The sequence below is a fragment of the Myxocyprinus asiaticus genome, chromosome 31 (genome assembly GCF_019703515.2).
Source record: "Myxocyprinus asiaticus isolate MX2 ecotype Aquarium Trade chromosome 31, UBuf_Myxa_2, whole genome shotgun sequence".
In the NCBI taxonomy this organism is placed as follows: Eukaryota; Metazoa; Chordata; class Actinopteri; order Cypriniformes; family Catostomidae; genus Myxocyprinus; species Myxocyprinus asiaticus.
In genome coordinates, this window is record NC_059374.1 from 1,106,625 (window position 1) to 1,126,951 (window position 20,327).

The following is a 20,327-nucleotide window of genomic DNA, read 5'->3' on the forward strand; positions in this document are numbered from 1 at the left end:
CTTGCTCACACATGCTTTTTCAGTTCTGCCCACAAATTTTCTATCGGACTGAGGTCAGGGCTTTGTGATGGCCACTCCAATACCTTGACTTTGTTGTCCTTAAGCCATTTTGCCACAACTTTGGAGGTATGCTTGGGGTCATTGTCCATTTGGAAGACCCATTTGCAACCGAGCTTTAACTTCCTGACTGATGTCTTGAAATGTTGCTTCAATATATCACATAATTTTCCTTCCTCATGATTCCATCTGTTTTGTGAAGTGCACCAGTCCCTCCTGCACCAAAGCACCCCCACAACATGATGCTGCCACCCCCATGCTTCACAATTGGGATGGTGTTCTTTGACTTGCAAGCCACACCCTTTTTCCTCCAAACATAACAATGGTCATTATGGCCAAACAGTTCAATATTTGTTTCATTAGACCAGAGGACATTTCTCCAAAAAGTAAGATCTTTGTCCCCATGTGCTCTTGCAAACTGTAGTCTGGCTTTTTTATTGTAGTTTTGGAGCACTGGCTTCTTCCTTGCAGAGCAGCCTCAGGTTATGTTGATATAGGAGTCACCTTTGGCTTGTTCACTGGGGTTTTAAATACAATTATTATTTAATTACTTATTTTTAAACACAATTCACAATCGTAATTTATCAAACTACACAATGATGACTCTAAGACATTATAGATATTACAGTTTTATCTTCTGTTAATGCCTAATCTTCTGTAAAGCTGCTTTGAAACGATGTGTGTTGTGAAAGGCGCTATACAAATAAAAATTATTTGACTTGACTCATTTTACTGTGGATATAGATACTTGTCTACCTGTTTCCTCCAGCATCTTCACAAGGTCCTTTGTTGTTGTTCTGGGATTGATTTGCACTTTTTGCACCAAACTACATTCATCTTTAGGAGACAGAATGCATGTCCTTCCTGAGCGGTATGATTGCTGTGTGGTCCCATGGTGTTTATACTTGCGTACTATTGTTTGTACAGTTGAACATGGTACCTTCAGGCATTTGGAAATTGCTCCAAAGGATGAACCAGACTTGTGGAGGTCCACAATTGTTTTGGCTGATTTATTTGGATTTTCCCATGATGTCAAGCAAAGAGGCACCGAGTTTAAAGGTAGGCCTTAAAATACATCCACAGGTACACCTCCAATTCAGTACACCTCCAATCAGAAGCTAATTGGCTAATTGCCTAAAGGCTTGACATCATTTTCTGGAATTTTTCAAGCTGCTTAAAGGCACAGTTAACTTAGTGTATGTAAACTTCTGACCCACTGAAGTTGTGATATAGTCAATTAAAAGTGAAACAATCTGTCTGTAAACAACTGTTGGAAAATTACTTGTGTCATGCACAAAGTAGATGTCCTAAACCACTTGCCAAAATGACAGTTTGCTAATGTGAAATCTGTGGAGTGGTTAAAATTTTTTTTTAATGACTTCAACCTAAGTGTATGTAAACTTCTGACTTCAACTGTATGATCTGTGAGGAGGATGCGTGACGGTCTTTCAGAAACTAAAGACTAGGAAAGCTTCAGGCCTAGATGGTGTTTCACCTGCCTGTCTGAAAGTCTGCACTGACCAACTGTTCCCATCTTCACACAGATCTTCAGTAGATCACTGGAGCAGTGTGAAGTTCCCTACTGCTTCAAACGCTCCACCATCATTCTGGTCCCCCAAAAAACCCAAAATCACAGGACTAAATGACTACAGACCTGTCGCTCTTATGTCTGTGGTCGTGAAGTCGTTTAAGAGACTGGTTTTGGGCTACCTGAAGGACATTACTGGATCCCTGCTGGATCCCCTTCAGCTTGCTTACTGAGCAAACAGGTCTGTGGATGATGCTGTCAACATGGGACTGCATTGTATCCTGCAACACCTCGACAGACCTGGGACTTATGCAAGGATCCTATTTGTGGACTTCAGTTCAGCCTTCAATACCATCATGCCTGATCTTCTCTCAACCAAACTGACTCACCTCTCCATGCTGACCCCAGCCTGTTGATGGATCACCAGCTTTATAACAGACAGGCAGCAGCTAGTGAGACTGGGGAAACTCAATCCGGGACCCTCACTTTTCCCTGTACACGAACGACTGCACTGCAAAAAACCCCACTGTCAAGCTCCTGAAGTTTGTAGATGACATCACGGTCATCGGCCTCATCCACAACGGTGACGAGTCTGCATACAGATGGGAGGTTGATTAGCTGGCTGGTTGGTGCGGTCACAACAACCTTGAGCTGAACACGCTCAAAACAGTGGAGATGATAGTGGACTTCAGGAGAAACCCCCCCACCACCCCCATCCTGAACAGCACTGTGGCAGCAGTTGAATCATTCAGGTTCTTGGGCACGACCATCTCTCAGGACCTGAAGTGGGACACCAACATAGACTCCATTGTGATGAAGGCTCAGCAGAGGTTGTAATTCCTTCGCCAGCTGAGGAAGTTCAACCTGTCACAGGAGCTGCTGACACAGTTCTACTCGGCCGTCATTGAGTCTGTCCTGTGTACATCTATAATCAGACAGAAGGAAACTACAACGGACAGTCAGGACTGCTGAGAGGATTATTGGTGCCCCCCTGCCCACTCTCCAAGACCTATACATCTCCAGATTGAAGAAATGTGCAGGTAGAATCACTCTGGACCCCACACACCCTTCCCATTCCCTCTCTGAACTGTTGCCCTCTGGCCTGAGCACCAGGCACAAGAACAGTTTTTACCCTCAGGCCATTTTCCTCATGAACAATTACTCCCCTATAGTGCAGTAATGTAAATACATATCTCATGTACTTATGTAAATTCACATATTTAATTCAATAACTGTACATACCCCTGCCTTGTCTATTTATACTCTCACCTTTTTTTATATTCTGTGTCTCACTATAATGTTCTGTGTGCACTTGTTTCTCCTATCACCAAAACAATTCCTTGTGTATGTGAGAACACTTGGCAATAAAGCTCATTCTGATTCTAAAATATTCACATATGTACAAATATATAAGCAGTTTAAGGGTGAAGGGAGACCGACTCGATTACATCATTCACAGTGCGTCATGGGAATGCGCAGTCTCTCCAAGGCACATTTTGCAGATTTTGTTGGCCACAATTCTCTGATTAGTGGATGTATCATGGGTAATGTAGTTGTTTACCATGTATTCCACTATCAAACATGATTTTTAAACAATAAAGTTTAAATAACACAGACGGATGTCTTCAACGGAAGCATATACAACAACCTCGTAGCTCATGGTAGGTCAGTCTTTAAAGGTTTATAAGTTATCATTGAAAATGTATTTGTCTATGGGATAACTTAATGGGATTTTTACTTCCAGAACCAGACTGTTGCTCTCTATTAAAGTATTCAACATAAACGGTCAACATGCTGTATTAGAAAAATGCTCTGAAATCAATTCCAGAGGACAAAGATGGACTCTTAATAACTAAAAAAAGCTTTGATTTTGTTTTGTAATTCTCATTATTCTCAATGATGATTATATTCTAACTCTAATACAACAAATACTACCCTGATGTATAAACACTTTAAAGTTTTTCATTATAGTAATTAAACTAATTTGGGGGTAAATGTGAAAATACTGTGGACCAAATGGACCAGAATATAGCCTTACTTCTTTATGCAAAATATAATTTTAAACCTTTAATTTTTTGATGAAATATGAGCCGGCTACATTCTTGACCAGTTTTGAAAAAAGGGTTTTATCCACACACAAACACACACACACACATACACACACACACACACACACACACACACACACACACACTAACACACTAACACACTAACACACACACACACACACACTCACACTCACACACAGGTACTGACCGTGAGGACAGACTGGGTTTGCCGCTTTTACTGCAGCTGGTGTAGATGCCTGGCCCATCGTCAAAGAAACTGCCCAGTGCCAACTTCTGCCGGATGGATTCACGCTCACTCTTCTGAGCCTGATACACAAAACACACAACACATGAGTTCAGTGTGAATGAGCAGCAGATGGCAGCAGAGACACATGAAATACATCTCCACTGAACATCTCACACACACACACACACACACACACATACACACACACACTTGACCTGTAGAAACAGCTGGTGTAAAAATGACACAACTAAAGCAACACTGTATTCAGACTTCATCAGTATGATGTCAAAATCACAGCACATCACAACTTTAACAGCTCAATGTTTGAAGAGCAGTGAAGTCAATACACATCTCCTGTATGTTTACACACCTGTCTTAGTGACTAATAACACCTGTCTGTCAAATCCTCTGCTGCTAACAGAGCAAACACAACACGTCACATGTTATATCACTAAACACACAGCGACTGTCCTTACCTGACCAGAACTTTATGTTACTTTAGATTATAATCATATACTAAATTAAACAAAACTGAACTCAATCCGAATCATTAGTATACAGTGTGTGCTTTCATTTCTGCACTAGAAATCAGAACACAATGATAGATTTTTTTGTATTTTTTAAGATTAACGCAATGAATAAATCATTAGATTACATCAATGAAAATCATTTTGAAAGCTTAGTATATATAGATGGTTAAGGTAACAATTTTAGGTCACTGCTTTACACAGTGTGCATGCTGGTATTGTGTAAAATGACAGCAGGTGTGGACTTGTCGAGAGATTAGAGATGCATATATAGTGTTTTCTGTGAATTTCTTTCATGTATACACATATTGTCAGTACACTAGATTATTATTTTAAACCAATAGAGCAGTTGCACAGATCATGTGAGTCTACACATCTGTTTTCTGTCTCAAGAAAAACACACACACACACACACACGTTTACCTAGCATTTATATTACTACATTCGGGATCTGTAATATGGAATTATTTCTGTATTTTTTTATGTAACCAAAAAATGTACTCAAGCTAAATTATTTGAAACACTTGCACACACACAAACACACACACAAAAGTTTCACAAAAAAATTTAATAATAACTTTTTTGGTTGCATAATACAGATACGAAATAACTCCTACCCCTAAAAGAAAACCTTCAGATTTTTCTTCAGATTTATCTCACTGCTGGAGACTATTTTATCCCCAAACTATAGCTAAGTCCACACACATGCACATAAAGAACTGTAAAATTGTCTCTAAAGAGATCACATGACTCACATCTAATTGATTGAGTAATAGTAAACAGTTCAAATAGATGGATTTGTCAAAAGAAATAAACATCATTCAAAACATCTACATATAGCTCTTCTTCTGAAAACAAATCTAACACACACTGTCAAAACAAACCAACCAAATCTAAACCTCATCAACATACAAATACGATTTTGGCTCAGTGCGGAAAAAATATATATATACAATGGAATGTTTTCCAAAGGTGGGAATGTGTGTATATCACACACACACAGACACACACACACACACACACACACACACACACACACACACACAATGAATAACTGTGTGTGACTGCTGAATAATATAATGATGAACACACACACACACACACACACACACACACATTAACACAATGCTTTTGTTTCAGTGTTTCATGTACTGTTGAGACACTGAACCACAGCATAGGAAGTGAGCAGCTTTCACTGCTGATCCCACAGGATAATGTGGGATACAAACTAACTGATCAGACTAAAGCCCACATCCACCTACCTGACAACACACACACACACACACACACAGATGGACACATATCAGGGCAGGTTGTTCTGTAGTGGAGAGACTCCACCCTTCAGCTCTATCACATAGTCTGACTTCATCTTCAGTGAGTCACACGACCACACACACACGACCACACACACACACACACACACACAGAGAGAGAGAGAGAGAGAGAGAGAGATAGAGAGAGAGAGAGAGAGAGAGAGAGAGAGAGAGAGAGAGAGAATGAACTAAGAGATAAAGCTCTTCTAAGCCATGAAAAAAAAAAACACACTAAAGATATTCCTGTTACAATCTAAAAATATTAGAATCAAATCAACAATTCACCAAATGGGAAAAACGGCAATTGAAACTCTGCATAAAGAATTCTATAAAAATGTTAGGGATGCACAGGTTGACCGTTATTCATCTTAAATCTGTGATCTGTGATCGTGCCTAGATTCAGGTGCGATCTTCTTTTTTTCTTTTTAATGAGCACTTTCTCAGCCATCAAAGCATTACATTGCGGCCACTGAAGGATGAATTATTGGCAATTCTATAATGGCTTATAATCGTGAATTTACACTTTTAGACATGCTGTAATTCAGATGTATATGCCGCTTTTTTTTAAAAAGGTGTATGAATTACATGTGTATGAATATTAAGGTGCCCATTTTCAGTCATTACGGTAGTAACTAATTCCGACTAACGGTACAGTTAGACAAGGAGAGGACAAAGATATAAATATAAAAATAAATTAAACAACAAATAAATATGTGAATACAAATCTGAGCATACTTGTTGTAACATGAGTTGCGACAGTCAGTCAGTATGTGGTGCATTTGGGAGAGTTTGAGTTATTACCTCATCTCTTATATGCTGCGCTTAGCAAAGGTCACTCAATCAATGCCATGTTATCGTTCAGGTAGAACTATTCTTTCAACCACTAAAGAGAGCTTCACTAATAATCTTCTAGATTTGTCTCAAACACTCAGTAAGCCAAAAAGTTAAGAAGAATTTGATGTAGTCACAGAAAATATGGATACAGTCTTCTCTAGCACTCTTGATAATGTTGCCCCCCTTCAATGAAAGAAAATTAAAGAAAAAAGCCCTGCACCGTGGTACCATGATCACACTCATTCTCAAGACAGCAGCTCACAAAATGAAGCGCAAGTGGAAAAGTACAAAATTAGAGGTGTTTCGCGGTGCATGAAAGGATAGTGTCTCTAGCTACAGACAGGCACTAAAAGCTGCCAGGTCAGCATATTTTAGCACACTCATAGAAAATAACCACAACAATCCTAGGTGTTTATTCAGTACTGTGGCTAAATTGGTTAGGAGTAAAGCCTCGACTGAACCAGATATTCCGTCACAGCACAATAGTAATGACTTCATGAATTTCTTTATTGATAAAATTGAAATCATCTGAAACAAAATTGTGCAACCATCTGCCATAGCACTTCAGAAGATGATGTCTCATATTATTCCACATGAGCAACTTCAATCCTTCACTGTCATAGGTCATGAAGAGCTAATCAAAACATCAAAAGCAACAACACGTATGTTAGATCAAATACTGACTAAGCTCTTAAAAGAGGCGTTTCCTGTAATATCAGAACCTCTTCTTAATATTATTAACTACTCATTATCCTTAGGGCATGTCCCAAGAAAATTTCAGATAGCAGTTATTAAACCACTTATTAAGAAACCACAGCTTGATCCTGGAGATTTGATTAATTATAGGCCGATTTCAAATCTCCTGTTTATGTCGAAAATACTAGAAAAGGTAGTCTCCTCCCAACTATGTTCATTTCTACAGAGAAATGGTATTTATGAACAATTTCAGTCAGGATTTAGGCCCCATCACAGTACAGAGACTGCACTTATCAGAGTTACAAATGACTTGCTCTTATCATCTGATCGTGGCTGCATTTCTCTTCTAGTGCTTTTAGATCTTAGTGCTGCCTTCAACACCAAAGATCACGAAATTCTCTTGGACAGGCTTGAGAATTATGTTGGCATTTGTGGACAGGCCTTAGCTTGGTTTAGGTCCTATTTATCTGACCGCTTCCACTTTGTCTGTGTAAATGAGGAATTGTCAGACTAAGCTAAAGTTAACTATGGAGTGCCACCGGGATCAGTTTTAGTACTCTTGATGGATGTACTGTTACATCGTTTTCTACAGCGAAGAACTTAGGTGTTATATTTGATACCAATCAGTCCTTTGAAAATCACATTTCCAATGTTTGTAGAACAACATTCTTCCACCTCAGAAATATTAATAAATTATGACACATGCTCTCTGTTGCTGATGCCGAAAAAATAATTCATGTGTTCATGACCTCAAGACTAGATTATTGTAATGCATTACTGGGAGGATGTACTGCAAGATCAATAAATAAACTTCAATTGGTTCAAAATGCAGCTGCCAGAGTGCTGACTAGAACCAAGAATTAAGGTCATATCAGCCAAATTGTATCGTCTCTACATTGGCTACCTGTTAAATTTTGTATTAATTTTAAAATTATGTTAATTACTTACAAAGCTTTTAATGGTCTAGTTCCACAGTCAGGCTGCAACAAACGATTATTTTGATAATCGACTAATCTAACGATTATTCAACGATTATTGCAACGATTAAACATTAGCTCTTAACCGACTATTCAGCATGTGCCTCGACTTAAAAGGTTGTATTAAACGTGCTTACTAACAATAAAGAGGACAAAATTATCTTTTAAAAATACCTCTAAATGACATTCACTGAATTACAAGGAAAAAAATTGGCTTTTTATTAAGTTTAATTCAGTAAAATATTCACTGCAAAAAGTCCAATCATCATCAAGTGTTTTTGTCTTGTTTCCATTTAAAATGGTCTAAAATCCTTAAAACAAGATACATTTACTTGAGAAGCAACATAAGATATTTAGACTTGCTTTCAGAGAATGTATCTTGAAAATGTAAGTGTAATTTGTACACAAGTGTATTTTTTCACTTGTTCATACTGTACTTCTGCTAGTGCAGTACAGAAAAAAATAAACTCGTATTTATATATATATTTTTAATAAGGATTTGTAGATATTTTTAAATATTAAAATATTAAATATTGTATTCAACATTCTCCGATAAAATTAATTTTTTGCAGTATAGTTCCTAAAATAAATGTATGTTGTTTTAAATGAGTTTTAGATATTTATATAAAAAAAAGGCATATCATACATAAACACAACCTCACTATTGTAACACAACCTCGCTATAGAAACACAATCTCTCTACTGGCACTCGAACTCGCTATAGGGAATCAAACTTGCTATAGAAATGTCCTGGTTACTTTCATAACCTCCGTTCCCTGATGGAGGGAATGAGACATTGTGTCGATGTAGTGACACTAGGGGTCACTCTTGGGAGCCCCAAACACCTCTGCTTTTTTTTTTAAAAAAGGCCAATGGGAATTGGCGAGTGGAATTTGCATGTCACTCCCCCGGAAATACGGGTATAAAAGGAGCTGGTATGCAACCACTCATTCAGGTTTTGTGCTGAGGAACCGAGACAAGGTCCCGGCCATTTTAGCAGGTAGTTCAGTGTTGTGGCAAGAGGCACACAACGTCTCATTCCCTCCATCAGGGAACGGAGGTTACGAAAGTAACCAGGATGTTCCCTATCTGTCACTCACTCGATGTTGTGTCAATGTAGTGACACTAGGGGTCCCTATACAAAACACCACAACTAGCTGAACTGTGTTACCTAGACTGGCAGTGCGAGACAGGCAGACCACTGTGTGCCTCGTAGCCAGTGCACCAGGCCGTCACGTAACCTCCCCCAACACTCTTATGAGCGTCGAACGGTCCTTCGGGAACAAGTCGACTGCCCAAAAAAATAGGGACAGGCTAGCCCAGCTGTGGCCTCTTTTCCTCTTTTTTCTCCCCAGAAAGAGTGGAATTTGTTAACCGACTGGGGGCCATAAATGTCTACGTCAGGGGGGCTGTCACTCCCAATGGGAAGACAACACGGAGACCACACCACGCCCAGAGAAGGGGTGAGGGGTGTATTTTGAGTGGAAATATGTCACATGGTCTTACCGGAAGTCTTGTCGGAAGTATGTCATGTGGAGAAGTCCCATGGTAGGTCCTACCTGAGGGGGAAGGATTTTCTACCTACATGGTGACTGGGTGCAGAGGGGCCTCTGCCCAAGGAAGATGCAGTTTACCGACAGGGAAACGATTTAGCGAAGATATCACATGGGGTCACCTACGGGGAACCAGCACATGTGGAGCACCTACCTCAGTACAGGGCCTAATTAGTACACGTACTGGGCGAGATTCTCCGCAAACTCATCTGTCACAGGGCTAAGAAGGAAAATCATCCAGGGATCACAGCTTGTGAACACGACTGGGAGTCAAAAGCGCACATCTTTACCTCATGGGAGGGGAAAGGTGCTATGCACAAGTGGTACACATGGCCAGCTGTCCTGGAACTGACCTGTTCGGACCTGACAACACACGGGATGAAACCGGCTCAACCCGGAGATTATAGAACTTTGCAAAGGTGTTGGGTGTTGCCCAGCCCCCTGCTCTGCAGATGTCTGCCAAAGAGGCACCACTGGTCGGGGCCAAGGAGGCCGCTACACTCCTAGTAGAGTGGGCTCGTAACCCCACGGGGGGCGGTACGTCCTGAGTGTGATATGCCATCACGATGGTGTCAATGACCCAGCGGGCGATCCTCTGTTTGGAGACAGCACTTCCTTTCTGCTGTCCACCAAAGCAGACAAAGAGCTGCTTGGAGCTTCTAAAACTCTGCGTGCGATCCAAATAGACGCATAAAGCATGCACCGGCCACTTAGGTCTACCACGTCCTGTCCAAGGGACAGACGTGGAGATTCCAGAGGTCTGGTCGTGGGTGCCAGATGGAGCCCCATCCCTGAGAATGAAGGTCCTTCCTCAGGGGAATTCACTGGGGTGGGGGGACTGTCGCGAGGAGTGTGAGGTCTGAGAACCACGTCTGGGTGGGCCAGTAGGGTGCTACTACGACGATCTGCTCCTCGTCCTCCCTGACCATGCACAGGGTCTCTGCAAGTAGGCTCACTGGGGGAATGCGTATTTCCATAGTCCAGGGGGCCAGCTGTGTGCCAGCGCATCTATACCGAGGGGTGCCTTGGTCAGGGTGTACCAAAGCGGGCAGTGGCAGGATTCCCGGGAAGCAAACAGGTCTACCTGTGCTCGACCGAATCAACTCCAAATCAGCTGGACCACCTGGGGGTGGAGTCTGAGCATAACCTGTCGTGACAGTGTGTCCGCTGCAGTATTGAGGTTGCCCGAGATGTGAGTGGCTCGCAGCGACTGGAGGTGCTGCTGACTCCAGAGGAGGAGACGGCGGGCGAGTTGTGACATACAACGAGAGCACAGACTGCCTTGGCGGTTGACATATGCTACCATCGCCATATTGTCCATCCGGACCAACACGTGCTTGCCCTGGATCAACGGCTGGAACCTCAGCAGGGCGAGCAGAATTGCCAACAACTCAAGGCAGTTGATGTGCCAACGCAGCCGCGGGCCCATCCACAAGGCAGCGGCTGCGTGCCCATTGCAAACGGTGCCCCAGCCCGTCTTAGAGGCATCTGTCGTGACCACGACGCGCCTGGAGATCTGCCCTAGGGGAACGCATGCCTGTAAAAACGTGAGGTCGGTCCAAGGGCTGAAGAGGTGGAGACAGACCGGCGTGATGACCACGCGATGTGTCCCGCGGCGCCATGCCCATCTCGGGACTCGAGTATGAAGCCAGTGCTGAAGCGGTCTCATATGCATCAACCCGAGCAGGGAAGCCACCGCTGAGGATGCCATATGCCCAGGAGCCTCTGAAAGAGTTTCAGTGGAACCGCTGTTTTCTGTTTGAATGCCTTCAAACAGGCCAGCACCAACTGTGCGCACTCGTTCGTGAGGTGCGCTGTCAACGAGACTGAGTCCAACTCCAAACTGAGAAAAGAGATGCTCTGAACCGGGAGGAGCTTGCTCTTTTCCCTGAAGCCCTAATCGGCTGAGGTGTGAGAGCACCAAGTCCCTGTGTGCACACAACATGTCCTGAGAGTGAGCTAGGATTAGCCAATCATCAAGATAGTTGAGAATGCGAATGCCCACCTCCCTAAACAGGGCAAGAGCTGTCTCTGTGACCTTCATGAAGATGCGAGGAGACAAGGACAGACCGAAAGGGAGGATCTTGTACTGATTCGCCTGACCCTCGGATGCAAACCGCAGGAAGAGTCTGTGTCGAGGTAAAATCGAGACGTGAAAGTACGCATCAAGGGGGACCAAAGGGACAACGTCGTCGGACGTACCGGCAGGTGGGGTCTCGCGGCGGGGCGGAGCTCAAGATGCCACACCATGTCGTGGCCGTGCTAAGTCTAGGGACATCGAAGCACTTACCTGGCTCCTTGTAACCACCCCCGGAACAGCCTGGGACGGGGGAGGAAGAGGCGTGTCCTCATAACCCATGGAGACTGTCACACTGGCAGATGTGTGCCAAAGTTGGGCACGCAGGGGCGGAGAGACCGCCGCTGGAGCGCCAATCCTGCAAGGAAAATCCCGTGGATGGTGGTCATGATGACGACCGTGCACACTGGGTATGTGACCCAGGGAACAAGCCCGCTCTCCGATGCGGCGCTCGAGAGCTCATCAGCTTCTTGGGCTCCGAACAAGAGGTCGTACTCGCTGTGAGACGAGCCGGCGGACTCATCCGGAAGCCCGATCAGGGCAGACGAGCGTGCTGGGGAATGGGAGGTCCGTGGGGCGATACCCGGCGGAGGCGGTCCCATTGGGGTCCCCAAATCGCCACCAGTGCTAGCCGCGCTGGCCTCATACCCGTAGGTAGAAGGACCGAGGTGGGGAGCCTTACGAAAAGCAAGCTGCGACTGCAAAGTTGCCATGGTCATGTTTTTGCAGTGAGTACATGAACCATCCACGAATGATGTCTCCACGTGGATCGCTCTCAGACACGAAAGACATCGATCGTGACTGTCTGAAGTTGAGAGGTAACGAATGCAACCAGGAATAACACACAAACGGAAATGCATCTTTAAAAAGATGCGTCTTTAAAAAGACGTTCCTTGTGTGCCGCTCTTTTAGAGAAATATACTCTTTTAGGAAAATATACTCTCTTTTTTCTGCCGAAGCGCCCAGGGGCGTTCTCTGCAGTGAACCAGTGCAGAGGAGGGAGAAGCCGCTGAAATGCACCATCAGATCCAGCAGAGGTGAATGAACAGTCAGTAAACATCGACCGTTCGGCTCTGAAGAGAAAATCTGAATGAGAGGTTGCACGCCAGCTCCATTTATACCCGTATGTCCGGGGGAGTCGCCAATTTTCATTGGCCTTCTATCAAAGACCAGAGGTGTCTCGGGCTCCCAAGAGTGACCCCTAGTGTCACTACTTCGACACAACGTCGAGTGAGTGACAGATAGGGAACTCAGCTTTGTCCCTAAGTTATCGTACAAGCGGAGACACGCGGTAAATGGGCAGACGCTATTAACCAGCTTCTCTCCGCCCACATTCGCGGCCATATTCTCTGGCTGGAAATCTCGCATGATGTACTCTCCAAGAAAGTCAAGTCCCCCATTTTGTGCACGTCACTCACACACACACACATACCTTCCTCTCATGTGTTATAGGCTTATTTTGGTTACCATATCTAATCATGTAACTGTTTAGTTTGTAGTTGTAAGTCGGAAGTTTATTGACTGCATTGTACTGATTATTAATTGATATTACTGCATCAATAAACTTTGTTATATTTCAAAGAGAAGTGTTTTGGTTTGTTTTGCATACACCTGTGTCAAAGGCTGGCAGAGGATGTCAGTGTACGTGGATTCAAGCATTCATTGTTTCCTTTTGAATGTTGATGATCTCCGGACATCGATTTTCCTAAGAGAACAAACTAATATTGATACTGTTATACTGTCTGGTTATTAGTCCCTGATTCCAGGGTGGTGCCCCGGCGATATTAATCCTTATTAATATTCTATTGATTTTTATAATTGATAATTATCTTTGATAATAATTAATATTCTATTGAATTTGATAATTGATGGTTATCTTTGATGATTGTTGATTTAAAGGATTAAAAAGCTAACACTGATTCAAATCAATGTTCTACTGATTTTAATAGTTAATAATTATCTTTTATAACTATTAATTATTGCTAATAACCAAACCTGCTCCTGAACATAGCGCACAACACAACCTTGCTATAGAAACACAACCTCGATATAGAAACACAACTTCTCTATAGAAACACAGCCTCACTATAGAAACACAACCTCTCTATACGCAATCAAACTAGCTATAGAAACACAACCTCACTATAGAAACACAACCTCTCTATAGGCACTCAAACTCGCAATAGAAACACAACCTCACTATAGAAACGCAACCTCGCTATAGAAACACAACCTCTCTATAGGCACTAAAACTCACTATAGGCACACAACCTTGCTACAGAAACACAACCTTACTATAGAAACACAACCTCTCTATATGCACTCAATCTCGCTATAGAAACACAATCTCACTATAGAAACACAACCTCTCTATAGGCACTCAAACTCGCAATAGAAACACAACCTCACTATAGAAACACAACCTCGCTATAGAAACACAACCTCTCTATAGGCACTAAAACTCACTATAGGCACACAACCTCGCTATAGAAACACAACCTTACTATAGAAACACAACCTCGCTATAGAAACACAACCTCTCTATATGCACTCAAACTCGCTATAGAAACACAATCTCACTATAGAAACACAACCTCACTATAGAAACCCAAGCTCTCTATAGGCACTCAAACTAGCTATAGAAACACAACCTCACTATAGAAACACATCCTCTCTATAGAAATACAACCTCTCTACAGGCATTCAAACTCTCTATAGGCATTCAAACAAGCTATAGAAACACAACCTCACTATAGAAACACAACCTCTCTACAGGCACTCAAACTAGCTATAGGCACTCAAACCCCCTATAGGCACTCAAACTAGCTATAGAAACACAACCTCACTATAGAAACCCAAGCTCTCAATAGGCACTCAAACTAGCTATAGAAACACAACCTCACTATAGAAACTCATCCTCACTATAGAAACTCAACCTCTCTATAGGCACTCAAACTAGCAATAGAAACAATCTCACTATAGAAACACAACCTCGCTATAGAAACAACCTCACTATAGGCATTCAAACTCTCTGTAGGCACTCAAACTCGCAATAGAAACACAACCTCACTATAGAAACACAACCTCGCTATAGAAACACAACCTCTCTATAGGCACTAAAACTCACTATAGGCACACAACCTCGCTATAGAAACACAACCTTACTATAGAAACACAACCTCGCTATAGAAACACAACCTCTCTATAGAAACACAACCTCTCTATATGCACTCAAACTCGCTATAGAAACACAATCTCACTATAGAAACACAACCTCACTATAGAAACCCAAGCTCTCTATAGGCACTCAAACTAGCTATAGAAACACAACCTCACTATAGAAACACATCCTCTCTATAGAAATACAACCTCTCTACAGGCATTCAAACTCTCTATAGGCACTCAAACAAGCTATAGAAACATAACCTCGCTATAGAAACACAACCTCAATATAGAAACACAACCTCTCTACAGGCACTCAAACTAGCTATAGGCACTCAAACTGTCTATAGGCACTCAGACTAGCTATAGAAACACAACCTCACTATAGAAACCCAAGCTCTCAATAGGCACTCAAACTAGCTATAGAAACACAACCTCACTATAGAAACTCATCCTCACTATAGAAACTCAAGCTCTCTATAGGCACTCAAACTAGCAATAGAAACAATCTCACTATAGAAACACAACCTCGCTATAGAAACACAACCTCACTATAGGCATTCAAACTCTCTATAGGCACTCAAACTAGCTATAGAAACACAACCTCGCTATAGAAACACAACCTCATAATAGGAACTCAAACTCTCTATTGGCATTCAAACTAGCTATAGAAACACAACCTCACTATAGAAACACATCCTCTCTAAAGGCACTCAAACTCACTATAGAAACAACCTCGCTATAGGCACTCAAACTCGCTATAGAAACACAACCTCACTATAAGCACTCAAACTCGTTATAGGCACTCAGACTTGAAAAACATGGCTGCTACAGGACTAAAGGTTGAGTGTGCATTTGTGAGTTATTTACTGTGGTGTTGTTATTTAAAGGGAAATGAGAGTGAAATAAACCCAATAAGCAAAAAAAACAACAACAAAAAAAAAAAAAAACTCACACACAAACACACACACACTCAAATGAGATTTATTGATTTAATTACTGGGTAACTCCTGCAGCAGTGTGTGTGTGTGTGTTTGGTGTGTGTGTTTTAGTTACCAACCACATTACTAACACCACATTTAGTTTTCAACATACACTTTAGAAACCTGAATGTAAAGCTGGGTTTTACACACACACACACACACACACACACACACACAAATGTTGGTGCAGCTATCATTATGAGGACTCTCCATAGATATAATGATTTTTATACTGTATGAACTATAGATTCTATCACCTAACCCTAACCCTACCCCTAAACACACTCACACACACACACACACATGTTGGTGCAGCTATCATTATGAGGACTCTCCATAGATATAATGATTTTTATACTGTATAAACTATAGATTCTATCCCCTAACCCGAACCCTACCCCTAAACCTGCGTGCGTGCCACGCAGGCAGTGAGATTATCAGAATACATCAAAAAGCTTCTGATGTTTTTTATTTCTGTTCTCACCTCTCTACTGCAGTACTGACAGGACCTCTCACACCTGCTTACATGACCAGAGACCATGCATCAAAATCTATACATCACCCTATACATACTGTATATTTACCAAACCTGCACAGATAAATTAATATTTTGTAACAGAATTTAGTCCTGAATTTATTTATTTTTATGCAATTTTATTATTTTCTAACATTTATTTACTTGTTTTAATTTATTTATTTGTTATTCCTCTTATTATTTCTGTGAGGCAGCTAGATGTGTTTAGTCTCTACATTAGAGAGAAATGGTGTGTGTGTGTGTGTGTGTGTGTGTGTGTGTGCGCATGTGTATTGGGAACAGTGAGGTGTAAATAGTGTGTGTGTTCAGGCAGAGACACAGACAGCCCGGCACCAGTCATCTCTGCGCAGACGGTTGCCTGGATACCAGCATAGATAGAAGGGCCCCTGGAGGACTGGGCCCCGTCCCCAACACACACATACACACAAATCATTTCCTCTGTGTGCTTCTCACCTGCACTGTTATATCTGCTGTTTCATACACTGTTTATTTCCATTAAAGCAGTAAACAAATCTCAACACACTTTGTCTCTCTCTCTCTCTGTGTACAGCAGTCTTTTCCTATCTCTGGTATTTTCACCATTAGCAGATTGTCTCGTTTGCTTCCTGTCTTTCAGTCCTTCCTGTTTTTTGCCTTTTCTATCCCATCCAACTTAATCTCTATTTCCTGTCGGAGCTGTGGTGCAGTGTTTTGTACATACGCTTACGACATATCTAGTGGTATAGGTTCGAGTTTGTCCTGTGTCATGACCCAATCCCATTTCCTGTCTCTCATCTCTACTTTACAGTGTATTTTTTTTCCTATAAACAAAGGCAAAAATACCCAGAAATAGAGGGGGGTTTGGGAGGATTCCCCCCTTTTCACCCAATCTGGAATGCCCAATTCCCAGTGCGCTTTTTAAGTCCTGGTGGTGGCGTAGTGATTCGCCTCAATCCGGGTGGCGGAGGACAAATCCCAGTTGCCTCCGCGTCTGAGACCATCAACCCGCACATCTTATCACGTGGCTTGTTGAGTGCGTTGCCAAGGAGACATAGCGCGTGTGGAGGCTTCACGCCATCCACCGTGGCATCTGCGCTCAACTCACCATGCGCCCCATTGAGAACGGACCACATTATAGCGACCATGAGGAGGGTACCCCATGTGACTCTACCCTCCCTAGCAACCGGGCCAATTTGGTTGCTTAGGAGACCTGGCTGGAGTCACTCAGCACGCCCTGGATTAGAACTAGCGAACTAGCAAACTCCAGGGGTGGTAGCCAGCGTCTTTTATCACTGAGCTACTCAGGCCCCCGCCCAGAAATAGAGTTAACTTTAAAACAGTAAATTATCTCTCCCAATCCTAAATATGTGGTTACAACCTTGCAAGTAATAGTTATTTACTGTAACTAATCCTTAGCCTAACCCCAAAGCCCAGTCATAGAAAGTTTTGAACTGATATTTAAATAAAGTAAATTCTAGTAGTATCATCCAGTTTTGGTGAACCTTGTATTACATTTCTTTTAATAAAAACATGTTTTGTGTCAGCCCTGTGACATTCAAAATGTTTTGTGGTTGTTTCCTGTTTTCACATGAATTCTATGTCTTTCTTCACATATATGATCTCATTTCTCTCACGATTCTCTTTTAAACTTTCTTTTGCCCTACTTCTCTCTCAAACTCATCTTGAGGTTGCTCTATTCTAAATGTAATGCTCCTCAATGTTTTTCCTTTGGCTGCCTGTGGAAAGTTAAGTACCATCTTGTTACACAACTCTTTCATTCTCTCTCGTCATTTTTCCATCCCTCCCTTTCCATCTAAATAAACACACACACATGCACAAGCTCTATTAAAAGGCATTTCTAGAATAAAACACACTGCAGTAAATATGAAAGATGGCTCTAAAAGCAGACAGAATGGATGGATGTAATATTTATATTATGTTGAGGCCATGTTAATAGTGAATATGATAACTCTACAGTGTGTCGTGTCTAACAACACCCTTGAGCTGTGACTATATTCACAAAATACCTCATACATAAACGATGGCAGTGATGCGTGTTGTGCATGTGTTTGATGTAGGGTTGGGCGATATGGCCTAAAATATTGTCACGATATTCTTTTTCATATAATTCGATATCGATATTGATCACAATATACATTCATATTTGCACATAGCAATTTTGTTTTTTTGAATTTCCAAGTGGCAGCTTGGAAACGTAATCCTAAACAGTCAAGATAGTCTCTAAAAAACTGCATTGGGGGCCCTGAGACATCTCAAGCAGTGGTGACTGAGGGATATTCTACCAAAATATTAAAATATTTTATAGAGTTTATCAGTCGAGTGCAGTGTAATATGAATGTTAAAAGATCATCTGTTCGTTTTGAAGCATAATGAGAGCATATGATTTTTACATTCAAAATAATTGTATATTCCATTACATTCAGATACCCAAATATGGGGGCATTGTGACTGCGGAATGATACTGTATGGGGGTTCAGGAGTATCCCCTGAGAGAAAATGTAGAAAGTAAAAGTCTGAATGGACCATTTTTATATGTTCATTAAAGTGATAAAGACTAGGCTACAAACTATTAATTTTATTGCTTTTATCACACTGCTCACTAGAGATGATGAGAGGGCGCAACCGTCGCCATGATGTCTTACAGTACGGATGGAATCAATCCGGACTGCGGTGACCGGCGTAGCCTAATCATTAGCAAGGCAGCTTACATTAGCAACTTCATACAGTCTGACCGTACGTTTCCACTGGAGCGTTGTGAGCGAAGCTGAATGAACATTTTCAATTCATTCCTATGGAAGCCAAGTGCCATGCTCGTGAAGTGGATTGTAGGATTGACAGCGATGCGGAGCAAGCTGTTCTTAACGTTGTGAGCAGCTTTGAATGGATTTCATCCACGTCAGTGGGAACATAGCTTGAGGAAGCCGAACTGCTTGCGTTTTTAGCGACATGCACCTGATCGTCTAGATGTAGAACACAGACTAAATATCGAAAATTAGTCAAATGTTTATCATCAATATTGTGGATTATTTTATCATGACAAATATTGAGATCGTTTTATCGCCCAGCCCTAGTTTGATGTAGGGCTGTTGATTTAATTTGGTGTGATTAATTATACAAAAATAACATGTTAAAAAAATGAATGCAATTAATCATGTGCCCGGACCGTAATGAGGAATATTATTTCCGTCTGAGCAATTCAAGTATGGAGTACCACCTGTTTTCTCCAGGGGGCAGTAAGCGAAAGCTGTATAGGCAACGTGCAGCTCATACAAAGAACAAACCACACTTACTGACAGCAGACATCACAAGATGAGAACAGGTTCTTGCGTTCAAACAGCTTGATGGAGCGCAAATCCGACCGCAGGGATCTCGAGACGTGTTTTTCTAAGTCTCAAATTTCGTTTAACTTGACACAGCGAACTAAAAACGTATGTTTATGACTCAACACAACCGAGACGCTCCAAAATCGTTCGCCTGATGCAGGTGTACATTGACACGTCCTTAAACAAGCCCTTATAATAAATCTCAGACTGATTGATGAATTCAATTGTTAAATGGATTGCTGTGAACTGTAGACCGATGATGGGCTTATGTTCAATAATATGGAAATAAACCATATATTACATTCTGAAGCCACTTTTTGAATTGTCATTTTTAATGCTTCACTTGTGTGCCAAAATAATGTAATGCATTTTAATTATCTGTATTATTATTTTTTTTATAATATATATATTTTATTTATAATCATTTAAATATAATTATTTAATCATTATATATTGAATTATTGTTA

The 20,327-nt window shown here is 41.7% G+C and overlaps 2 protein-coding genes across 4 annotated transcripts in view; both read right to left on the reverse strand.

Moving 5' to 3' along the window:
* si:dkey-77f5.3 (uncharacterized protein LOC326903 homolog) overlaps positions 1-20,327 on the reverse strand; it is a 341,053-nt gene that overhangs the window by 74,552 nt on the left and 246,174 nt on the right. The window lies entirely within an intron of this gene.
* The window catches only part of schip1 (schwannomin interacting protein 1), a 75,187-nt gene that overhangs the window by 25,369 nt on the left and 29,491 nt on the right, over positions 1-20,327 (reverse strand). For both annotated transcript variants that reach the window (XM_051665203.1, XM_051665204.1), the window contains one exon: positions 3,842-3,960. In XM_051665203.1, coding sequence (XP_051521163.1) covers positions 3,842-3,960 — 119 coding nt within the window. The remainder of the gene's footprint in view (positions 1-3,841; positions 3,961-20,327) is intronic.